The 22222-nt window shown below is 41.6% G+C and overlaps 3 protein-coding genes across 3 annotated transcripts; 2 read left to right on the top strand and 1 right to left on the bottom strand.

Annotated features, from left to right (window-relative positions):
* Positions 1-7081: 7081 nt before the first annotated feature.
* On the top strand, positions 7082-12303 carry LOC129818263 (homeobox protein goosecoid-2). Its single transcript, XM_055874015.1, has 3 exons — positions 7082-7747; positions 7935-8173; positions 8277-12303. Exons 1-3 carry the CDS (start codon positions 7495-7497, stop codon positions 8352-8354), a joined length of 570 nt encoding a protein of 189 aa, XP_055729990.1. The 5' UTR covers positions 7082-7494; the 3' UTR covers positions 8355-12303.
* A 2328-nt stretch (positions 12304-14631) lies between these two features.
* On the top strand, positions 14632-21131 carry LOC129818613 (splicing factor ESS-2 homolog). Its single transcript, XM_055874694.1, has 10 exons — positions 14632-15064; positions 16485-16653; positions 16765-16854; positions 17754-17923; positions 18102-18219; positions 18643-18776; positions 18940-19042; positions 19227-19336; positions 19442-19557; positions 20227-21131. Exons 1-10 carry the CDS (start codon positions 14927-14929, stop codon positions 20504-20506), a joined length of 1428 nt encoding a protein of 475 aa, XP_055730669.1. The 5' UTR covers positions 14632-14926; the 3' UTR covers positions 20507-21131.
* On the bottom strand, positions 21122-22204 carry LOC129818615 (testis-specific serine/threonine-protein kinase 1-like). Its single transcript, XM_055874696.1, has one exon. The coding sequence runs from the start codon at positions 22202-22204 to the stop codon at positions 21122-21124; it is 1083 nt and encodes a 360-aa protein (XP_055730671.1).
* Positions 22205-22222: the final 18 nt, after the last annotated feature.

Genomic DNA, 22222 nt, shown 5'->3' with positions numbered 1-22222 from the left:
GGCCTAATTCATTTATTTTAATTGACTGATTTCCTTATATGAGCTGTAACTCAGTAAAAAAATTGAAATTGTTGCATGTTGTGTTGATAGTATTTTGTTTAGTATAAATACTGTAGGCCTTTACTAGCATTTATTTCAACATACAGTACTAGCCTTTACCACTGGAGACCAATAATTACACGCTTGTGTAGATACATCTTCCGTTGCTCATACAACTCCAAACGTCTTCATTGTGTGTAGTCAGTCCAAGCAGTCCAAAACCTCTGTACCATTCCCATTAATTGACCGTTCACACATGGCATTTCAGTTTTTACATGCTGTGTTCAAAAACAGCATTTGAAAAATAGAGAGAAATGGCATCATTCCACAACACATCTATCCACCCAGCTCCTCTCACACCTCAGGTGTACCTGCCTGGTTCATTAGTGGGTCCACACCCTCCACCTCCCTTTCCCCACCCACTCTTTCCACCTTCCCGTTCCCCTGCCCTTCCTCCCGCACTCTGTCCTCTTCAGCAGGTGTCTGTTGGACACAGACTGCCACCGTATTCTCATCCACCATTTCATATGTCAGGTTGCAGAAGGCAGAGAGAGGCAAGTTGATCCACTGTAGCCCCCGCTCACTTGCCTTTTGTTCCTGCTGCCTCCTGAGCTTCTGGCCTGTGGGTATAAAGACCCAAGACAGGTCCCAGTTTAATATCCATTCACATAACTGCTGCATAGCTTTAAGCACCAGCTGTCAGAGCAGCTCACATATCACTGCACCTGTACATAGCCCATCTGTAAATAGCCCATCCAACTACCTCATCCCCATACTGTATTTATTTATTTATCTTGCTCCTTTGCTCCCCAGTATCTCTACTTGCACATCCATATGTATATATATGACTGATTATATACAGTGGGACAAAAAAGTATTTAGTCAGCCACCAATTGTGCAAGTTCTCCCACTTAAAAAGATGAGAGAGGCCTGTAATTTTCATCATAGGTACACTTCAACTATGATAGACAAAATGAGGGAAAAAAATCCAGAAAATCACATTGTAGGATTTTTTATGAATTTATTTGCAAATTAGGGTGGAAAATAAGTATTTGGTCAATAACAAAAGTTTCTCAATACTTTGTTATATACCCTTTGTTGTCAATGACAGAGGTCAAGCGTTTTCTGTAAGTCTTCACACACTGTTGCTGGTATTTTGGCACATTCCTCCATGCAGATCTCCTCTAGAGTAGTGATGTTTTGGGGCTGTTGCTGGGCAACACGGACTTTCAACTCCCTCCAAAGATTTTCTATGGGGTTGAGATCTGGACACTGGCTAGGCCACTCTAGGACCTTGAAATGCTTCTTACGAAGCCACTCCTTCGTTGCCCGGGCGGTGTGTTTGGGATCATTGTCATGCTGAAGACCCAGCCACGTTTCATCTTCAATGCTCTTGCTGATGGAAGGAGGTTTTCACTCAAAATCTCACGATACATGGCCCCAGTCATTCTTTCCTTTACACGGATCAGTCGTCCTGGTCCCTTTGCAGAAAAACAGCCCCAAAGCATGATGTTTCCACCCCCATGCTTCACAGTAGGTATGGTGTTCTTTGGATGCAACTCAGCATTCTTTGGCCTCCAAACACGACGAGTTGAGTTTTTACCAAAAAGTTATATTTTGGTTTCATCTGACCATATGACATTCTCCCAATCTTCTTCTGGATCATCCAAATGCTCTCTAGCAAACTTCAGACGGGCCTGAACATGTACTGGCTTAAGCAGGGGGACACGTCCGGCACTGCAGGATTTGAGTCCCTGGCGGCGTAGTGTGTTACTGATGGTAGGCTTTGTTACTTTGGTCCCAGCTCTCTGCAGGTCATTCACTAGGTCCCCCCGTGTGGTTCTGGGATTTTTTATCACCGTTCTTGTGATCATTTTGACCCCACGGGGTGAGATCTTGCGTGGAGCCTCAGATCGAGGGAGATTATCAGTGGTCTTGTATGTCTTCCATTTCCTAATAATTAGTCCCACAGTTGATTTCTTCAAACCAAGCTGCTTACCTATTGCAGATTCAGTCTTCCCAGCCTGGTGCAGGTCTACAATTTTGTTTCTGGTGTCCTTTGACAGCTCTTTGGTCTTGGCCATAGTGGAGTTTGGAGTGTGACTGTTTGAGGTTGTGGACAGGTGTCTTTTATACTGATAACAAGTTCAAACAGATGCCATTAATACAGGTAACGAGTGGAGGACAGAGGAGCCTTTTAAAGAAGAAGTTACAGGTCTGTGAGAGCCAGAAATCTTGCTTGTTTGTAGGTGACCAAATACTTATTTTTCACCATAATTTGCAAATAAATAAATTAAAAATCCTACAATGTGATTTTCTGGATTTTTTTTCTCACATTTTGTCTGTCATAGTTGAAGTGTACCTATGATGAAAATTACAGGCCTCTCTCATCTTTTTAAGTGGGAGAACTTGCACAATTGGTGGCTGACTAAATACTTTTTTGCCCCACTGTATATATATATATATTCTGCACATCTACCACTCCAGTGTTTAATTGTAATTACTTCGCCACCATGGCCTATTTATTGCCTTACCTCCCTTATCCTACCTCATTTGCACATACTGTGTATAGACTTTTTCTATTGTATTATTGACTGTATGTTTGTTTATTCCATGTGTAACTCTGTGTTGTTGTATGTGTCGAACTGCTTTGCTTTATCTTAGCCAGATCGCAGTTGTAAATGAGACCTTGTTCTCAACTAACCTACCTGGTTAAATAAAGGTGAAATAAAAAATAATAGATCATCTCACTTTGCTTCATTTGTTTCCAAACTGTTGTCCACTGCCAATCACACTTCTAACTAATTAGAATGATAACAATTGAATCCTTGTATAAGAAATGAGTAACCCCTGTTATATAAAATGCTGTGATGAACTAAAATCATAAATAGACAAGCAGACGGTTAATTAGATTGGATGCCTAAATATAGATCTCCAGATTCGTGCAGCGACATCTAATACCCTAATAATGTGCAGTGAGACACCCTCTATGCCGGTTGAAAGTCGCAGTCATTTGTATCTCTGATTCCTTGCTTGTTTCTATTAATATCCTTCCTTGTTTCTCTCCATTGCAATGCATGTGGGATGTACAAGGAATGAATCCCCCAAATTACTTCTTGTAGAAGTAGCCGGCTGTTATGTCTAATCCCTGCAGTACAATGATGGCCATAAGGATGGTTGCTAAGACATAACCTGGAATTTGGAGAAACACTTACAAATATCACAGTGAAAGATATTTTCACTTAGACATATATATATATATATATATATAGTTGTTTTTTTTAAATTAGTTGATATTGTAATGTTAGCTAGCTAGCTAGCTAACTTTACATACTGTATAGCTAGCTAATTGAATTAAATATAACCAGCTAACTTCATATTAGCTTGCTATCTTGATGTATTTATCATTGTAAATTAAAAACACAAACTCGAAATGCATTTGTTGTTAGCTAACTACCAGACATGGAAAAGGGTGAAATGATTAGCAACTCTGGCTGTCAGATAAGGGAGAGCGTAGACTACTCTGGACAGGGCAGATACCTTTGTGGGAGAACATTATGAAAATATTCTGCAGTTCCAGTCCCTAGTAAGAAAAACTATGAGAACAGAGAGATATTGCAACATAATATTCAGTACTGTCTAATTTGAGCATAATGAAGCCTGTTTCTTTGTGATGTTTTCTGTCCTCAGATACAGAGAGCTGTGAAATGAAGAGGTTCCTGTGAATGTCCCAAGATAATAAGGGTACATCCTTGTATACCATGGGTTATATGTTTGCAAATGTTGTAAACAAAAATACAATTTAATGTCACACACAATGTATAAACCAATTACATCTGGAGCAGGCCAACCCTGCTGCATGTGCAGGCTTCTATTCCAGCCCAGTACTGACACACCTGATTATATTCATAAAACCTAATTAGTTGATAATCAAATGTGTAATTGCTGGGCTGGAATAAAAGTCCTCTTACCAAGTAAATCAGGGATCAGTGAAGCGAGGCTGGCCACCTCTGGCATTGACAGAAATTTGTCTGTATTTCTGTGTTGTATTCTCAACAAAAAAAATTGTCCAGTTGTAAGCACTCCAATTTGTTTAATTTGATTGTCACTCATTCTCAGGATATCAGCCATGTGAACCTATTTAGCAGCTGATGATAATGGAACGCACTGCCAACTCCGATCCTCAAGCACCCCAACAAGACTATGATATATTCTAATATTTGATGCATAACATGTATATTTGTACATTCAGCTCATTGTGGAAATATTGCAAGTATTTACCCAGCACTCCCAAGTCCTTCTTCTTCTTGGGCCCAGTGTGGACCCGCTGACTGATCCCCACATCTGGGTTAACATGTACACTTTGCCACTGCTTAGGTTGAGCATCACATGACACAGGGAAGTGTGGGACAGCTGCTGGTCTATCAGATAACATCCACAAGAAAAATAATTGGTACGTCTTGTCTGTATTAAAGGCAGTGAGTTATTAAATTAACTTTTCATGTTGAAAATGCCTTTCAATTGAACACATTGTGTAACAATATAAAATACTCACTGAGGTATCACCCCCCCCCCCCCCCCCCAAGTGTGTGTGTGGGGGGAGTGGCACGGGACCTGGGGGGCCCCTCCCCAGATAGCATATGAACACGCCATGACAAAAGCTGTAAAACTGCAACATTTGATCTCATTCTCATTGCAAAATGTGTAGAATAGCATGAGATAAGCTATAAAACTACAACTTTTTCTCTGCCTTATGGCAATGTATGCAGAATTGCATGAAATGACCTTTAAAAATAAAACATTCTCTCAGCCTCATTGTAAAACGTGTAGAATAGCATGATAATGGCTATAAAACTGCACTGTGAAACATTGGTATGCCACTGATAATACTGTCCCACTGAGGGGAATTATTATTATTAGCTTTATTTCTAAAAACATGTACGTGTGTTGTGAATAAGTCAAGGCCGTCACTTTGTTTTGTGAGATTAGAAATTGTGGTGGTACGTGAAAAGCTTTCCCACCAAACACATGAGACCAAGTTGTTGACTAAACTGATTGACCTCAAATAATAGGGTTGAAAACAATCAAGTTATCATTAGAGAGCGCTCTTCACATCAGGCCCTAGAATCTGAGTGTAGATAATCAAAAATACATTGGCAGAGGTCGCTGGCAGAAGTTTGTCTTTGTATAGTTTCCTGTTGGCAATAAGAAAGCACCATAGGCTCTCTGAGTCTTCTGGGTTGCGGTAATATTTGTGATCCCAAGGTCCTCCTAAGAAAAAAGCAGAGTAGCCCCAAAAAGCAAGGGACACAAAATGTTGACATTAAGCAGTGTAGAGAGAAGCAGGCATCATCTCTGCAGATCACACCTTCCCTTTACATTCTATCTATTCAAAGATTGTATTGTTTACAGTTGAAACTGCAAATGGCTTGATATCATGTATTTGTATCTCAGCTTGTATTTGTGGGCATCGTACTAAATAAAAACCTGCTGGACTACTGATCTATAATAATAAAAAAACAGATATTCAAATGTTTTGAAAAAGAAACATCTAAAAACACTGAAAAAGTTTTACCCTCTTCAATGCCAAGGTGAACTGTTGAATTAAGACCTCTGGTTGCTTTGAGCCAGTTCAGGCACCTCTGGCCACTGACTTGTCACCTACAGCTCTCCATTGTATTGGGCCCCACTGAAAAGAAGGCATCCTAACGAGATACACAACGGACAACATGAAAGTTTGTCAGTTTAGAAAGTTAGGTGGCATTGCAGCAATTTCGTAATCTGCCTCACAGTTTTATTACAGGCTAGGCTTACTGAACCGTATGCAAACCATTCCACATTCACTAGAAAATATGTGACAATTTCAATCATTTGGCACCACATTCAGAGTTTATAAATAACCATAATCCACCTAATAACTGGCTGCTGGTAACTGCAAACACAGAGTATTATTTCATTTACATCCATATGTCATTTCTCAGCTATTTAGTTCAGAAGTTATGCTTAACATATTTGATCCTCTTGCAGTCTAGAAAATAATATTGGTCAAATCAATCTTCCGGCTAGATCTTACACCATTAGGTTGTGCCGTTGGGCAAGGATGTGTTGTTTTATGTTTATTTTATATTTTCCACAAGAGGATTCAAAGTTTTTACAAACCAATTGCCTTTGACAACAACAATATAAGGCGCTTCTATCATACTAATCCCCAGTAATGAATTTAACACCATTAAACCTATGTGGATGTGATACAATGTCTTTCATTGAAAAATCACAAAGACCAGAGATAGCTATCTCAACAGCTCTAAAAACTATACATCAACAATCTGCTGGCCATTAAACCCCAGTGAAAGGGATGAGGTGATGTTTATTGTTATCTGTTTTCAAAAAACCCTTATCTGAGGAGCTTAGGACAGATTTTGAAAATCCATTAATTCTTTGATAAAAAGGTGTTGTGTTGCCTTATATGAAATCAAAGGATTTGTTGGAGAATAAATACAACCTGTAATAGCTTTACCTCAGCCGTGCACATTGTCAGAAAAGTCAGGCTGAATGACTGCACTTCATAGATAAGGTCTAGTTCTCATGCTGTGAATACTAACAGAGAGAGATTGTCAGAAGCCTTGGCTATCCATACCTGTACATTCTGAATGATATTTCACCTCTGAATATGCTCCCTTTGTGAATGGCTGTAATGTTCAAACATGCTGAACGCACGCTGCTCTACAGCTGACCCTTTGCTGCTCCCAGCCTGCCATGTGTGTTGTGTGGTGAGGATTGGTACTGTGACAGCAAAAAAATCACCAAATTCCATTGTCTCTATTTAGTGGATAAATAAAGATTGTAAACATGTAAACGTTTGTATTGGAACTGTATGATTCAGATCGATTGAAAACCAGATGTGTAGCCTCGTGTCTAGGAATAAACTCTGAGCACAAATCAACGAGGACTGCAAGTGTTCAAATTCAGGGGCTAATCCCCAATAGGTCCTTGGTTACACCAAAGGGTTAATCTTTAAGACCAGGTTTCTAATACCAAGCAATCTATTTTTCTCTAAAACCACAACAATAAGGATCTTAGAAGCTCTCTACCCCTAATTTAATACAGAGAAATCTGATTTCTTTTTCAGAAAGCAAAGCAAAGGGGCCAGATTAGCTGAAGTCCCATCCTCCCTAACCCCCTCACAAAACTGCCCAGATTAGCTGGGAATTAAGATTAAACCATTTTGTATTTGTCTAGTCCATAGGGGGATTATGTTTTTTTGCTCTCTTTTTTTTCCAACTTCCTACATTTTTGTTATAAAATCAGAATGAGTGTGTCTGTGGTTGAGCACAGTGGAGAATGAGCCACACTGTAAGGTATATGCTTCACCCAAAAGCAATAACTGACTGCCTTGGCTGGCACTTTAAACACTAGGTTGAATTTTAAGTGAATTCTTTGGGCAGAAATCTTGTCATGGAGGGGTCAAGTAGGATGGAGAGACAGAAATTTCCATTTACCATTGACAATATACTGAACAGATTTCCAATTAACAATGAGGAGAGCAGGCAGTCTGGTGCGACCCACAACACTGTACCAGGTGAGGATGGAGTAAGATCAGAGAGTATTCCTGCTGGGAGCCACATAGAACCTCCACAGCACACCTGCTCATGCTGCTGGTACTGCTCCCACTGTGGAGAGGTGTTCCAGGCTGACTATCCTCCTGAAAGTAAGACCTAAACCTATGACAATTTTGAAACTATGATCACTCTTAATTTTTCTCTCTCATGTTTGTTTAATGATTATGTCTAGCAGATCAGTTGTTTTTACCATTAGCCAGGTAGGTGTATAGACGTTTATGCGTTGACCTGAAATCAGTGTGCCAAACACTTACATGTGAAGTTATTTTAATTCAGCTTGGCAGTATGCATGGTCCAGACGAATGTTTCCGGAGCCATGCAGGCCAGGAGGAAACACTAACAGAAAGGAGCAGTCCTTCAGTCAGGTCCAGAGGCGAACACGGCGACACCGCACCATATTCACTGAGGACCAGCTGGAGGCTCTGGAGGAGCTGTTCCTTCAGAACCAGTATCCAGATGTTAACGCGAGGGAAAAACTGGCACAACGCACCCATTTACGCGAAGAGCGAGTAGAGGTAGGCTCCTTGTGTGTTTTTTTTGTCTGTTTATAAATATTTTTGTTTCATTAAGTTTCAAAACGTTTTGTCAATGTAGCCTAATTTACTTTTATTTCGATAGGTATGGTTTAAAAACCGAAGAGCGAAGTGGAGGCGACAAAAAAGAACAGCATTTGGTGTGCAAGACCTGGAAGACTAGAAAATGGTGTACCGTATTATGCACTTGTAGACATTTTCTAGACAGTTTTGGATACTTTATCCAATGCAACGATGAAGGCTAGAATAATTCTAAAAGCGTCACTGACAGACATTTCCGGTGACAGAGAAATTGTCACTGGATAATGAGAGTAGAAAAGAGGCTCGAGTTTGAAGTAGAGGGAGTACAGGGCTTTGCATGTCTCTCAAGGAGGCTGAAAGTAGATTTTGGCTTGGAAGAGTTATATATTTTCAGGAGTAGGGAAGAGGATTGGAGGGAAAGAGAGAGGAGGTTGAAAAGACTAAGGGGGACAGAGGATGGATTTGAATCTGTTGAAGCTAGCAAAAAGAAGGGAGAAGGTATGTTAAGGAAGATTGGTGTTAAGTTCAAACAGAGTGAGCTGGAAGCCAGTTCTAGATCTGGAGGTGAAATGGAGGGGGCAGAAGGTGTTGCAAGGAGCTTGTATTGATAAACATGGTTTTGATAAAGAAATGTTAGGTCCAGTAGAAGTGACATTTTTGGATTCAGGGTGGGTGGTGTAACTTTCATATATGTCGACATACTGTATTGTAATTGTTTGTTTTCTACGGTTGTATCATACTGCGCTATGATTGGTTAATACCACCCAGGTCTTAAGGTCATTTTCAGTTGATCATGGCCGGCAACACATGAATGTGCCTGTTATAGCTAGCTAATAAAGAGCTACGTTTAGAAAGATCCTGTCGTACTGCATTGTATTATTTTGTACAAAGCGTGCAAAACAAGACATGGTGTCAGAGTAAAAGGATGAAAATATGGATTTTGCTGGAGTTCCTTCACCTCGAATGGACTGGTGGTCTACAAACTTACCCACTGCATGGCGTAAGTTCAAACAGCATGTGGAGCTAATGTTCATTGGTCCTCTGAAGGAAAGAGAGAAGAGGAGAAGTGAAGCTACCTGCTCCTGTGGATAGGTGAAAAAGGTAGAGACATTTACAACACACGGACACTTAGTCACAGAGGTCAGCTACTTCGGACATCTTCTCACAGCGAATGGAATCAAGCCAGACCCACAGAAGATCTCATCCAAAAAGGAAATGGGGCCACCAAAGAACCGCGCAGAGCTGGACACAGTGCTTGGCATGGTCAAATACTTAGCAAAGTTTGCACCCAGCCTCTCCAATGCTAATGCACCCCTGCGTCAGCTGCTAAAGCAGTCCAGTGAGTTCCTCCGGGACAAGCAACACGACATTGCTTTCCAGAAAGTGAAAGACTTGATTACAAGAGAACCAAGACCAATCCTTGCCTACTTCGACCCCGACAAAGAGCTCAGACTCCAAGTGGATGTGGTGAAGTATGGACTAGGTGCAGTGCTACTGCAAGAAGGAAAGCACATCGGCTACGCTTCCAAATCTCTTTGAGAGTAGTGAAATGAACTACTCTCAAATCGAAAAGGAGCTGTACGCCATTCTGTTAGGATCTAAGCGTTTCCATCAGGACGTCTATGGACGACAAGTCATTGTGGAATCCAACCACAAGCCCCTTGAGTCAGTCATAAGGAAAACGCTAGCCCAGCCCCGCCAAGGCCACAGAGAATGATCCTTCAACTACAAAAATACGACTTCACAATCACTCACCGTGCCAGGCAAAGACATCCTTGTAGCAGACACGCTCTCCAGGAAGTTTCTTACCTATACTGACAGCAGCCTCAGTGAAGACATGGACATGCAGGTGCACACTGTGTACAGCAACTTACCAGTTAGTGACACAAAACTGAAGAAGATCTGAGCGGAAACAGAAAAGGACACACAACTCACACAGCTGAGGAAAGTCATACAGGATGGATGGCCTGAGGAGAGGAAAAATGCCCTCTGAGTATTTCAGAGTTCTGGAAACATCGTGATGAACTATCGCAGATCAACAGAATAATTTTCAAAGGAGAGAAAATCATCATTCCCACCAGTCTCGGAGAAGAGATTTTGACAAAGATCCATGCTGGACACGTGGGCATGGGAAAGAGCAAACAGAGAGTACGGGACATTTTGTTTTGGCCCGGAATGTGCAAACAAATAGAGGACATTGATGGTAAATGCCCCACCTGTCTTGAATGACTCCCCTCAAACACCAAAGAGCCAATGTTACCTCACTGTATCCCAGACTGACCCTGGCAGGACGTGGCAACCGATGTGTTCACCTGGAACAACGAGGACTACATCGTAACAGTGGAATACTACAGCAGATACTTCGAACTCGACAAGCTTCATAGCACCACACCTGCAGCTGTGATACACAAGCTGAAAGCAGCCTTTGCCAGGCGTGGCATTGTAGACACTTTAATATCTGACAATGGCCCCTGTTACAAATCAGAGGAGTTTGAATCCTTCAAAAAAGCATGGGAGTTCAAACACGTCACCACAAGCCCACATTACCTTCAAAGTAATGGCCTTGCTGAAAACTCTGTGCAGATTGCTAAATCACTCATGGACAAAGCAAAAGCAGACATGAGAGACCCCTACCTCAGTCTCCTTGAATACCGCAACACTCCAGTTGACAACTTCAAATCAACCAGCCCAGCTGTTGATGAGCTGCAGACTTCGCTCAATCCTTCCCAGCACCAACCAGCAGCTCCAACCTGAGGTCGTCAGCTACAAGGAAATGCATGCAAACCGTGCACAGAGACAACAACACCAGAAGCGATACTACGTCAGGTCAGCTAGACCACTGTCACCACTGAACAACGGAGAGTCAGTTAGAATCCTGGAGCATGGCCACTAGAAGCCAGCAGTCGTTCAGCTGACACTGAACATTCATATCACATCCGCACCGCAGAAGGAGCGGTGTACCACCGTAATCGTCATCACCTACTGAACACAAAAGAACAACATACTGACGTGATTAACTGTTTCCCTGAAAGAGAACGTGATGGACTAAACACGCACACAGCACAACATACACCATACTTACCTGCAACACCACAAGAACAGTTGACTGACATAGAAGCTTGCTCAGCATCATATCACACAAGGTCAGGAAGAGAGGTCAAGCCTAGAGCTGTCCTATACCTGTGAAATGTCAAAGGGTATAGGCGGATCGCTGCCATACAAGAGTTCCAGAATGTAAACTTGTTTTTGACAAATTAACTTGAAATGCTTTGGTATTGTATTTGTTTGATATGTTGAGATGTCATTGATACAGTGAAAACCTGAGTTGCTGAGAAATCTTTGTTCTAAAAGTAATAGTATGTTGAATCATTGTTTCAGAGTCTGTTATGCTGATGCAATTGGTGCAGTCTGCAGTTTAAATGGTTACTTCCCTTGAGTTCAAACTACAGAGAACATATGTTGAACATTTTTATTTTTTATAGAAGGGGTATGTAATATTCATGTATCAACATACTGAATTGTAATTGGTTGCATTCTACCGTCATATCATACTGTGCTCTGATACGATTGTAGTCATTTTCAGTTGATCATGGCCGGAGATACATGAACATGCCAGTTATAGCTAGGTAATAAAGAGCTACGTTTAGAAAGATCCTGTCAGACTTAATTGTATTATTTTGTGCAAAACAAGACATGGTGGGAAAGGAGTTGGGTGCAGTTGAATCAGTGAAGATAACCTGTAGCTGGCTTGTGATATGTGTTTGTGTTTCTTCTGACCAGAGGGAGCGGGCGCTCCATGTCACGCAACTTGGGTCAAGATCTGTTTCCTGCTTTGCTCTTAGGAACAGGGCACCATTGAAAGGAGTGGTTTCTTGGGTAGTGTTAAGTGTGGAGATGGAGCAATTGAAGTTGAAGATTCCCGGTGTTTGTGACGCCTGCCGTTTGGTGCGACGCAGACCCAGTGGTGAGTATGGTGAAACAGAGGAGTCACCGTCAGTCCTTTTGAATTTTCAGTAAGAATCTTCAGTTGCAATGCTTATGGTCATGTAGCAGCTGTGTGTAGGAGGGAGATTCTAAGACGTGGGAAGTGTGCAAGAGGGCATGGGATAGAGGATTGTGTAGTTTTGGTGGATAAAGTGTCAACTGTAGGGGTTCCCATGTTGCTGGGGATCGGAAGTGTCCGGTGCGAGAGAGGCAGGTTGAGGTGGCTAAAGTCAGAGTAGTGCAGAAGGTGTCATATGCTGAGGCAGTGAAGAAAGTAGAGGAGGATGGGTCAAGGGTGAGGGATCCTGTGAATAGTAGATCTGTGCCAGCACAGAAGGATAGGCCAATGAGTGAAATATGCTTCAGTAAGGTTGGCTTCTTAGAGTTCATAGCAATGGTTATCAACTGTACCGCAGAAATGGAACGTAAATCCCGGAAATTAGATGTTGTGGTGGTAGCTACAGAAAAGTACTTGGGGGTACGAATTTTGACTTCAGAAAAGTTACAGCGTGTGGTAGTGTCCTGTCCTCTCAGGCTGTTGGCCTGGGGTAGGATCAGATGGGGTTATTAAAGTAGTGGAATAAGGTGATGGGTTTTAATGAGTATAGAGTTAATTGATAGGGTAATTAAAATATATTTATATATACAGTACCAGTCAAAGGTTTGGACACACCTACACCTACACCTACTGAAATAAGAAATGGAATCATATTTTATATTTGAGATTCTTCAAAGTAGCCACACTTTGCCTTGATGACAGCTATGCACACACTTGGCATTCTCTCAACCAGCTTCATGAGGTAGTCACCTGGAATGCATTTCAATTAACAGGTGTGCCTTGTTAAAACTTAATTTGTGGAATTTCTTTCCTTCTCAATGCATTTGAGCCAATCAGTTGTGTTGTGACAAGGTAGGGGTGGTATACAGAAGATAGCCCTATTTGGTAAAAGACCAAGTCCATATTATGGCAATAACAGCTCAAATAAGCAAAGAAAAATGACAATCGATCATTATTTTAAGACATGAAGGTCAGTCAATGCGGAAATTTCAAGAACTTTGAAAGTTTCTTCAAGTGCAGTCGCAAAAACCATTAAGCGCTATGATGAAACTGGCTCGCATGAGGAGGAAAGTAAGATCCAGAGTTAACTCTGCTGCAGAGGATAAGTTCATTAGAGTTACCAGCCTCATAAATTGCAGCCCAAATAATTGCTTCACAGAGTTCAAGTAACAGACACATCTCAACATCAACTATTCAGAGGAGACTGCGTGAATCAGGCCTTCATTGTCGAATTGCTGCAAAGAAACCACTGCTAAAGGACACCAATAAGAAGAAGAGACGTGATTGGGCCAAGAAACATGAGCAATGGACATAGACTGGTGGAAATCTGTCCTTTGGTCTGATGAGTCCAAATTTGAGATTTTTGGTTCCAACCGCCGTGTCTTTGTGAGACGCAAAGTAGGTGAACGGATGATCTCCACATGTGTGGTTCCCACCGTGAAGCATGGAAGAGGAGGTGTGATGGTGTGGGGATGCTTTGCTGGTGACACTGTCAGTGATTTATTTAGAATTCAAGGCACTCTTAACCAGGATGGCTACCACAGCATTCTGCAGCGATACGCCATCCCATCTGGTTTGCGCTTAGTGGGACTATCATTTGTTTTTCAACAGGACAGTGACCCAACACACCTCCAGGCTGTGTAAGGGCTATTTAACCAAGAAGGAGAGTGATGGAGTGCTGCATCAGATATCCTGGCCTCCACAATCACCCGACCTCAACCCATTTGAGATGGTTTGGGATGAGTCGGACCGCAGAATGAAGGAAAAGCAGCAAACAAGTGCTCAGCATATGTGGAAACTCCTTCAAGACTGTTGGAAAAGCATTCCAGGTGAAGCTGGTTGAGAGAATGCCAAGAGTGTGCAAAGCTGTCATCAAGGCAAAGGGTAGCACATTATATAAAATATATTTTGATTTGTTTACCACTTTTTGGGTCACTACATTATTTCATAGTTTTGGTGTCTTCACTATTATCCTACAATGTAGAAAATAGTAAAAAATAAAGAAAAACCCTTGAATGAGTAGGTGTGTCCAAACCTTTGACTGGTACTGTATGTTTCAGTAAGATTGGACTTGGCATTTAAACAATGGTTATCAACTGTACTGCAAGGATGGTACACAAGTCACAGAAAATAGAGGTTGTGGTGGAGGCTGCAGAGAGGTATTTGGCTGTGCAAGATTTGATGTTAGAAGAGTTATAGGGTGCTAAGTGGTGGTGTCCCATCCTTTCAGGATGTTGGCCTGAAGTAGGACTAAATAGATTTAAATAGTAGAGTGTGTTATTTATTTATGGCATTTATTTATATGCCGCCACCAACTCCAGTCAAGTAGGTGGCGGTAATGCAATATTTATTGGATGCCAACCAGCCTTAAAACTAATCGAAGAAGAAGAATTTCGGATGAAGTCACGCAGTCGAGTTGTGTACGTTGTTCGCATGAGGTTCCTTGATTAGCAAAACATTAGCTAAGAACTCTTGATAGTTTTACTACGTGAATTAAAGTAAGGTATTCACAGACGTCTATTTTCAGGTGCTCTTTAGAGTTTATAACGGGATTTGTTTTATAATCCGTGTTTTTCCAGCGAGGTTTGGTCTAATTTAGCTAGCTGACGTTTGCTAACAAACAGAAGCCAAGGCCCCCAGAGCATTTCTCTAGCTTCTAGTAGCCACCAACAATGGAAGGATTTGGAAAGGCGCTGATGTCTGGAACCCTTGTCCCAGCTAATCCTGTAACAACAGTTGCTCTTCGACAGCCACCCGAGGAAACAAAGAAAACAAATCGAAAGGTGCTCGATGAAGAGAACTACATAGAGGTAACGTTAACCTAATTTACCGTTGTGGAACAGACAGCTGAGTTATATTACAGTAGGTAGCTAACGTTAGCCAGTGCATCCTAACGTTACCTGCAGTTGGCTTATAATGCAGTAAGCCTATAGTGTTAGTGCAATTATGCCTTTTTAAAAGGTCAATACAGGTAAAGGTGATTAAAAACACATACTAGTGATGTTATACACAAGTATGTAGACACCCCTTCAAATGAGGGGATTCGGCAATTTCAGCCACACCCGTTGCTGACAGGTATTTTTAAACCCGAACACACAGCCATGCGATCTCCGTAGGGAAACATTGGCAGTAGAATGGCCTTACTGAAGAGCTCAGTGACTTTCAACGTGGCACCATCATAAGATGCAACCTTTCCAACAAGGTAGTTAATCAAATTTCTGCCCTGCTAGAGCTGCCCCAGTTAAATGTAGGTACTGTCATTGTGAAGCAACAACGGCCGAGCCATGAAGTGGTAGGCCACACAAGCTTACAGAATGGGACCGCTGAGTGCAGAAGTGCGTAGCGCGTAAAAATTGTCTGTCCTCCGTTGTAACACTCACTACCGAGTTCCAAACTGCCCCTGGAAGCAAAATCTGCAAGTACTGTTTGCTGGAAGCTATATGAAATGGGTTTCCATGGCCGAGCAGCCGCACACAAGCCTAAGATTACCATGTGCAATGTCAAGTACCGGCTGGAGTGGTGTATAGCTTGCCGCCGTTGGACTCTGAAACAGTGGAATATCGTTCTCTGGAGTGATGAATCACGCTTTACTATCTGGCTGTCCAATGGATGAATCAGGGTTTGGCGGATGCCAGGAGAACACTACCTGCCCCAATGCATGCCAACTTTAAAGTTTGGTGGAGGAGGAAGAATGGTCTGGGGGTGTTTTTCATGGTTCGGGCTAGGCCCCTTAGTTCCAGTGAAACGAATCTTAACACTACAGCATACAATGACATTCTAGACAATTCTGTGTTTCCAACTTAGTGGCAACTGTTTGGGGAAGGCCCTTTCCGGTTTCAGCATGACAATGCCCCCTTGCACAAAGTAAGGTCCATACAGAAATGGTTTGTTGAGATCGGTGTGGAAGAACTGGACTGGCCTGCACAGAGCCCTGACCTCAACTCCATCGAACACCTTTCGAATGAATTGGAACACCGACTGCCAGCCAGGCCTAATCGCCCAACATCGGTGCTCGACTTCACTAATGCTCTTGAAGTCCCAGCAGCAATGTTCCATCATCTAGTGGAAAGCCTTCCCAGAAGAGTGGAGGCTGTTACAGCAGCAAAAGGGGGGGGGGGACCAACTCCATTTGAATGCCCATGATTTTGGAATGAGATGTTTGACGAGCAGGTGTCCACATACTTTTGACATTTGCCAATGGCTTCCTAACTTGTTTATGGCTTTCAACAGAATTTAGAGAAGATCATCCAGAGGGACTTTTTTCCAGATGTGACAAAGTTACAAGCGCAGAAGGACTACCTTGAAGCTGAGGAAAATGGGGATCTTGGGAAGATGAGGGAGATATCCATTAAATATGGGTCATCTGTAGCCAAGTCCACACCACTCTCCAATGCCCCATGTGAGTAAGATAAGTGAACTGTCCACTATACTCTTTTTCACATAATGTACTTGTTGTCTATGAATGCAGCAGTGGTGTTATACTAATATCCCCTCCCTCTTGATTGTTTAGATGTTACTCCAGCTTCTTTTGAGACGCCAGAGGGTCGTCCTGGATCGCCCTCTTCTGTACTGGGCAAAACCAAGAAAGGAGCAGACGGTGGTAAGTTCTTGTTCACTATAGTGACTGAGAATGGCACAACTCACAGCGCTACTCAGTCTGAGGACATTAAACTTTAACTATGAAAACCATTACATTAGCTCTCAAGACTATGTAGAAAGTATCTCTTCCTGCTGTAATGATCTAGTGGTCACTGGATTGTTGATTTTATTATATAATACATTTGAGTAATTTAGCAGATGCTCTTATCCGGAGCGACTTACAGTAGTGAGGGCATACTTTTTCGTATTGGTCCCCCATGGGAATCAAACCCACAACTCTGGCATTGCAAGTGCCATTCTCTACCAACTGAGCCACACGGGACATGGTACCATGTAAAGTTGATTTATTATATAGTACTATGTAAATGAATTTTTTATTGGTCTTTTTATGTATATATATACACACACATTTTTAGGGTTTGGATCAGCTTTAATACTGCAGATTGTAGCTTCCATCAATGTAATTGTCTGCATCACTTCCAATCCCCCATATTTAAAAATTATATATATTTTCTCCTAACCCTACCACCTCTCCCCTAATTGGAGTAAACTAATGGACAACAACACTTTGGCTTCTACAACCAGTTTATATATACTATATCAATTTTACGGACACAATGTATTTTACAATAGTTACCTTTTGTTTGTTTTTTAATCCCATCCTTCAGCTACCATCAACCCCTCATCTATCTCTGAAGACCATCCAGTTGCCATATATTTTAAACAGTGCTGTTTCACAAAAGTTCTGAACCTATATATATTTTACAGACATAGTATATTTTACATTAGTTATCTTGTCGTTTTTAATCCCACCCTTCAACCCCTTCATCTATCTGTGACAAACTTAATTACAGCAATAATACTTAATCCCTGTGTTTGTTGATATTGTGTATTTTGTAGTGAATAAGGAAGGAGATGAGGAGGAGAAAGAGCTGCCATGTCTTGATCGTTTCCTGGCTAAGAACACAAGTGAGGATAATGCATCCTTTGAGCAGATCATGGATCTAGCAGAAGACAAGGAGAAGTTGAGGCATTCGTGGTTATATGAGGCGGAGGCTGAATTTAAACAGGTACACTTGGCGTAATCGCTCCTTTGATAGTTTGAACTCTTGTTTTGTTGATGTGAATTGCACACTACTCAAATGTGTAAGTATGTAATGCTCATGAAGTGTTATGTCTTGATTTGAAAGCAATGTTATTTTTTTACCGTCAATTAACAGAGATTATATAACAGCCTGTTGTTTTTAGCGGCATGAAGAAAACCTTGCCCTGCCGTCATCAGAGAAGCAAGCCCTTGAGTGTGTAAAGGCAGGACTAGAGACCTGGGAGTACAAAGCAAAGAATGCCCTTATGTACTATCCAGAGGGTGAGGTTTGATGTTTCCCTGCATGACAAATGTTCCTGTTATCTTGCTTGATTTTAATGTGTTCTGTATGAGGTGCATGAAGCCATGGAGTCACACCTACCAACACCATGCAATGTATTCCAAAAGGTGCTTCAACAAAGTACTGATTAACGGGTCTGAATACTTATGTATTTTTTTATACATTTGCAAATATTCTAAATACCTGTTTTTGCTTTGTCATTATGGGATATTGTCTGTGGATTGATGAGGAAAGATGTGTGTTTAATCCATTTTAGAATGAGGCTGTAACGTCACACAATGTGTAAAAGTGAAGGGGTCTGAATACTTTCCGAATGCACTGTATGTGTTGGATAAGCTAGTACTTACATGATTGAATTAATTGTGTTTGAGGTTGAATTACTTGAGGTTATCTTTTTTAATAAGGTGTCAAGGATGATGACACCCTCTTCAAGAAGCCGAGGGAGGTGATTCACAAGAACACTCGTTTTGTGGGAGACCCCTTCAGCAAAGCCCTTAACAAATGCCAGCTTCAGCAGGCTGCAGCCCTCAATGCACAGGTAAAGTGCTTGTCTGACAAGTTATTGGTTTTAAGTAAATGGTTTTATTCTATTTTTAGTGAAGGGATTTAAAGTTGAGAAATGTTAAGATCAGGGTATCTAAAGATCAAATGAAGTGGATTGATCCTGAATGACTTATCTGACATTGCTAGTGTTTCTCCAGTTCAAACAGGGTAAAGTAGGCCCAGATGGCAAAGAGCTTAATGCCCAGGATTCCCCGAATGTTAACGGATATGGGTTTGAAGGAACTCCCTGCCCTTCCCCAGGTAAGTATTTATGTTATGTTCAAGTATAGATCATTTTCAATATTATCAACTAGAAAATAACTGTCAGAAATACTTAGATTTTGGGTAATAGATGTTTTTCCAGCATTTGGTGATGTTAGAGGCTTCCATAAAACACTCAACTGCATAAAAACCAAACTCCTCTAACCTGATATTGTCCTATCAGGTATGGCTGAGTCCCCCCTGATGACCTGGGGAGAGATAGAGAGCACCCCCTTTCGCTTGGATGGGTCTGACTCACCGTTTCAAGAGCGGAATATTGGCCCATCGTTCAAGGTACAAGCCGATGACTGACAGTTCTTTATTTTTGTTTTGCTGCGTTTGCTCCCCAAAATGGTTTGTTTGGACTAATTGATTAACCTGAGAGAATTTCACACACAGATTCCAGAACCAGGAAGAAGAGAGCGGTTGGGTTTGAAAATGGCCAATGAGGCTGCAGCCAAAAACCGGGCAAAGAAGAAAGAAGCATTGCGAAAGGTCACAGAAAATCTTGCAAGGTAAAAACTGATGGATGATTTACATAAGTGCATTGCTTTGGTCATTTGTATTTAGCAAAGTTGAATTATTATTTTTAATTAAAAAAATGTAATTCCCCCCTCCATAGCTCATTTCTATGACCTCTTGTTATACATACTTTTTGGGTATCTTTACTGTTCATATTTTTGACAACTTTTACTTCACTACATTCCTAAAGAAAATAATGTACTTTCTATTCCATACATTTCCCCTGACACCCAAAAGTACTACTACATTCTGAATGCTTAGCAGGACAGGAAAATTGTCCAATTCACACTCTTAAAGGGAAAATCCCTGGTCATCCCTATTGCATCTGATCTGGCGGACTCACTAAACACAAATGCTTCATTTGTAAATTATAGTGTTGGGGAGTGTCCCTGGCTATCCGTAAATAAAAATTGTGCTGGTTTTCTTAATATAAGGAATTTGAAATAATTTATACTTTTGATACTTAAGTATATTTTAAACCAAATACCTTTAGACTTTTACGCAAGTAGTATTTTACTGGGTGACTCATTTTCTATTACTGTATCTTTTACTTTTGCTGAAGTATGACAGTTGGGTACTTTTTCCACCACTGGTTATACACAATTCTTAGTCATTTTCAAATGATTGTATTATTTATTTTGGACCTAATTTCTGTCTTGCAGTCTCACACCAAAAGGCCTGAGCCCAGCATTGACCCCTGCCCTTCAGAGGCTTGTAAACCGGACCTCCAGCAAATACACAGATAAAGCTCTAAGGGCAAGCTACACCCCATCTCCCACACACAGAGGAGCAGGCTCCAAAACCCCCCTGGGTGGTCCAGCCACTCCCTCAGGCACTCCAACACCAAGCAAAGCCAGGACCCCTGCCTCCCAGGACCCAGCGTCCATCACAGACGACCTACTGCAGCTCCCAAAGAGGAGGAAAGCCTCTGACTTCTTCTGACCGTGGTGAAGCAAAATTGAGAAAGAACAGTTATCTTGAGGAAGTGAACTCAAGCAAATTACTGGCCATGGGGTGTTTCTCTCTACCCCACCCCATGCCCTCCCTTTGGATTTTATGGACTTGACTTTTATGACTGGAATAGTCTGTGCACAAAGGGCAAAGAGTTGAAATGCAAACTCTGAATTCAAGGATAGTTGCAAAGCTCAGGTCATTACTGTTCTTAGGGTGTTGGAAAGAAAGGCATAGCATGTACTGTGTTAGAAACCTTCCAAGACTGGATTACTGAAATCTGTGGGTTCTAGAGAGATCCATAATTGTACATAGACTAAAATGATTAGAATTTTAGTGAATGTTACGATGAGGCTTCATTGATTTTTGTAAATATAATGTTCATGTAAGCCTCTATTTTGTATGCCTCTTTCTGCAATATAATGTCTTCAACCTAAAAAAAAATGCCTTCGAGTGATTTGTTTGTAAACGTGAAATGTTGACACTCACCTTTTATCATAGCAGACTCAACATCTGAAGAAATGTAACTCAGTCTATATGGTTAATCTTAACAAAGATGTATGCTTCATTTATTTGTAACTAATTTGGTGGAATAAATCCAGCATTTCAACATGAATCAGCAGGGATGTCATTCCTTGCATCTGGGGATGATTCTTTCTTGGTGTGCTTAGATGATTCAGCTGCCTCTTTACCCTCCACAGAAAGTTTAGGGCCCAATTTGGCCTCAACCTCCACTTTTTCCCCTTTCTTGTTTTCATTGCCATGAGGATGCTTACTACTTTCACCCTTCTTTTCTTTTTTAGAGCAAGCAGCTTCAGATGAAGGCCCATCTTCTCGTCTCTTACTACCATCATGTGATTTGGATTTTGACTGCACCCAATCATGCTCAAGGATATCATCGATCTCTATCCTCTGGGCCACATCTGGGTTAAGCATGCGATACATCAGGTCTTTGCACTCCGTAGGGACAGTTTTGCTGCGTGGGAAGTCAACGCGATGCTCTTTCTGAATCTTCAGCATCTTCTTAATATTGGAGTCATCATAGGGCATAGACCCACAGAGCATGATGAATAGAACGACCCCCATACTCCAAACGTCATACACTTTGGCGTTGTATGGGAGCCCCTGTAATACCTCTGGTGCTGCATAGGCTGCAGAGCCACAGAATGTTTTGCTGAGAATCATTTGTCCAGCGTCATCATAATTGATCCTCCTGGCAAATCCAAAGTCCGACACTTTGAGGTTGAAGTCTTTGTCCAATAGCAGGTTTTCACATTTCAGGTCTCTGTGAACAACATCTAGGTCGTGTGCAAATTGTATTGCAAGTGACAGTTGTTTGAACAGTTTTCTGGTGAAATCCTCGGGCAAAGCACCCCTGAATTTGATGAACTCTAGTAGGTCCCCTTGCACACCAAGCTCCATAATCATGTACACCTTCCCTTCTGAAGTCTCGAATATCTCGAAGGTCTTGACAATGTTTCGGTGATTTAGGGATGCAAGGATCTCCAGTTCCCGGGGTAAGAACTTCTCCAAAAAATCCACCGGCGCCTTTCTTCTGTTAATAATTTTGATAGCAACATTGGTCTTCAGACGCTCGGAATAAGCGGATTTTACTTTGGCGTATGACCCCTCGCCTAAACTGATGCCCAGTGTATATCCCCGTTTCTTCAGCACCAATGAGTCATCCATGGCTAGTCAGGCCTGAAT

Source organism: Salvelinus fontinalis, chromosome 21, assembly GCF_029448725.1.
Source record: "Salvelinus fontinalis isolate EN_2023a chromosome 21, ASM2944872v1, whole genome shotgun sequence".
In the NCBI taxonomy this organism is placed as follows: domain Eukaryota; kingdom Metazoa; phylum Chordata; class Actinopteri; order Salmoniformes; family Salmonidae; genus Salvelinus; species Salvelinus fontinalis.
The sequence above is the reverse complement of the archived record's forward strand: the minus strand, read 5'-3'. Positions and strand labels throughout refer to the sequence as shown.

Coding starts and splice junctions, on each gene's coding strand:
- LOC129818263 (XM_055874015.1), top strand. CDS start 7,495: ATGGAGGGGTCAAGTAGGATGGAGAGACAGAAATTTCCATTTACCATT. Junction 7,748..7,934: donor GGCTGACTATCCTCCTGAAA/GTAAGACCTAAA, acceptor ATTTTAATTCAG/CTTGGCAGTATGCATGGTCC. Junction 8,174..8,276: donor TACGCGAAGAGCGAGTAGAG/GTAGGCTCCTTG, acceptor TTATTTCGATAG/GTATGGTTTAAAAACCGAAG.
- LOC129818615 (XM_055874696.1), bottom strand. CDS start 22,204: ATGGATGACTCATTGGTGCTGAAGAAACGGGGATATACACTGGGCATC.
- LOC129818613 (XM_055874694.1), top strand. CDS start 14,927: ATGGAAGGATTTGGAAAGGCGCTGATGTCTGGAACCCTTGTCCCAGCT. Junction 16,654..16,764: donor ACCACTCTCCAATGCCCCAT/GTGAGTAAGATA, acceptor TTGATTGTTTAG/ATGTTACTCCAGCTTCTTTT. Junction 17,924..18,101: donor CGGAGGCTGAATTTAAACAG/GTACACTTGGCG, acceptor TGTTGTTTTTAG/CGGCATGAAGAAAACCTTGC.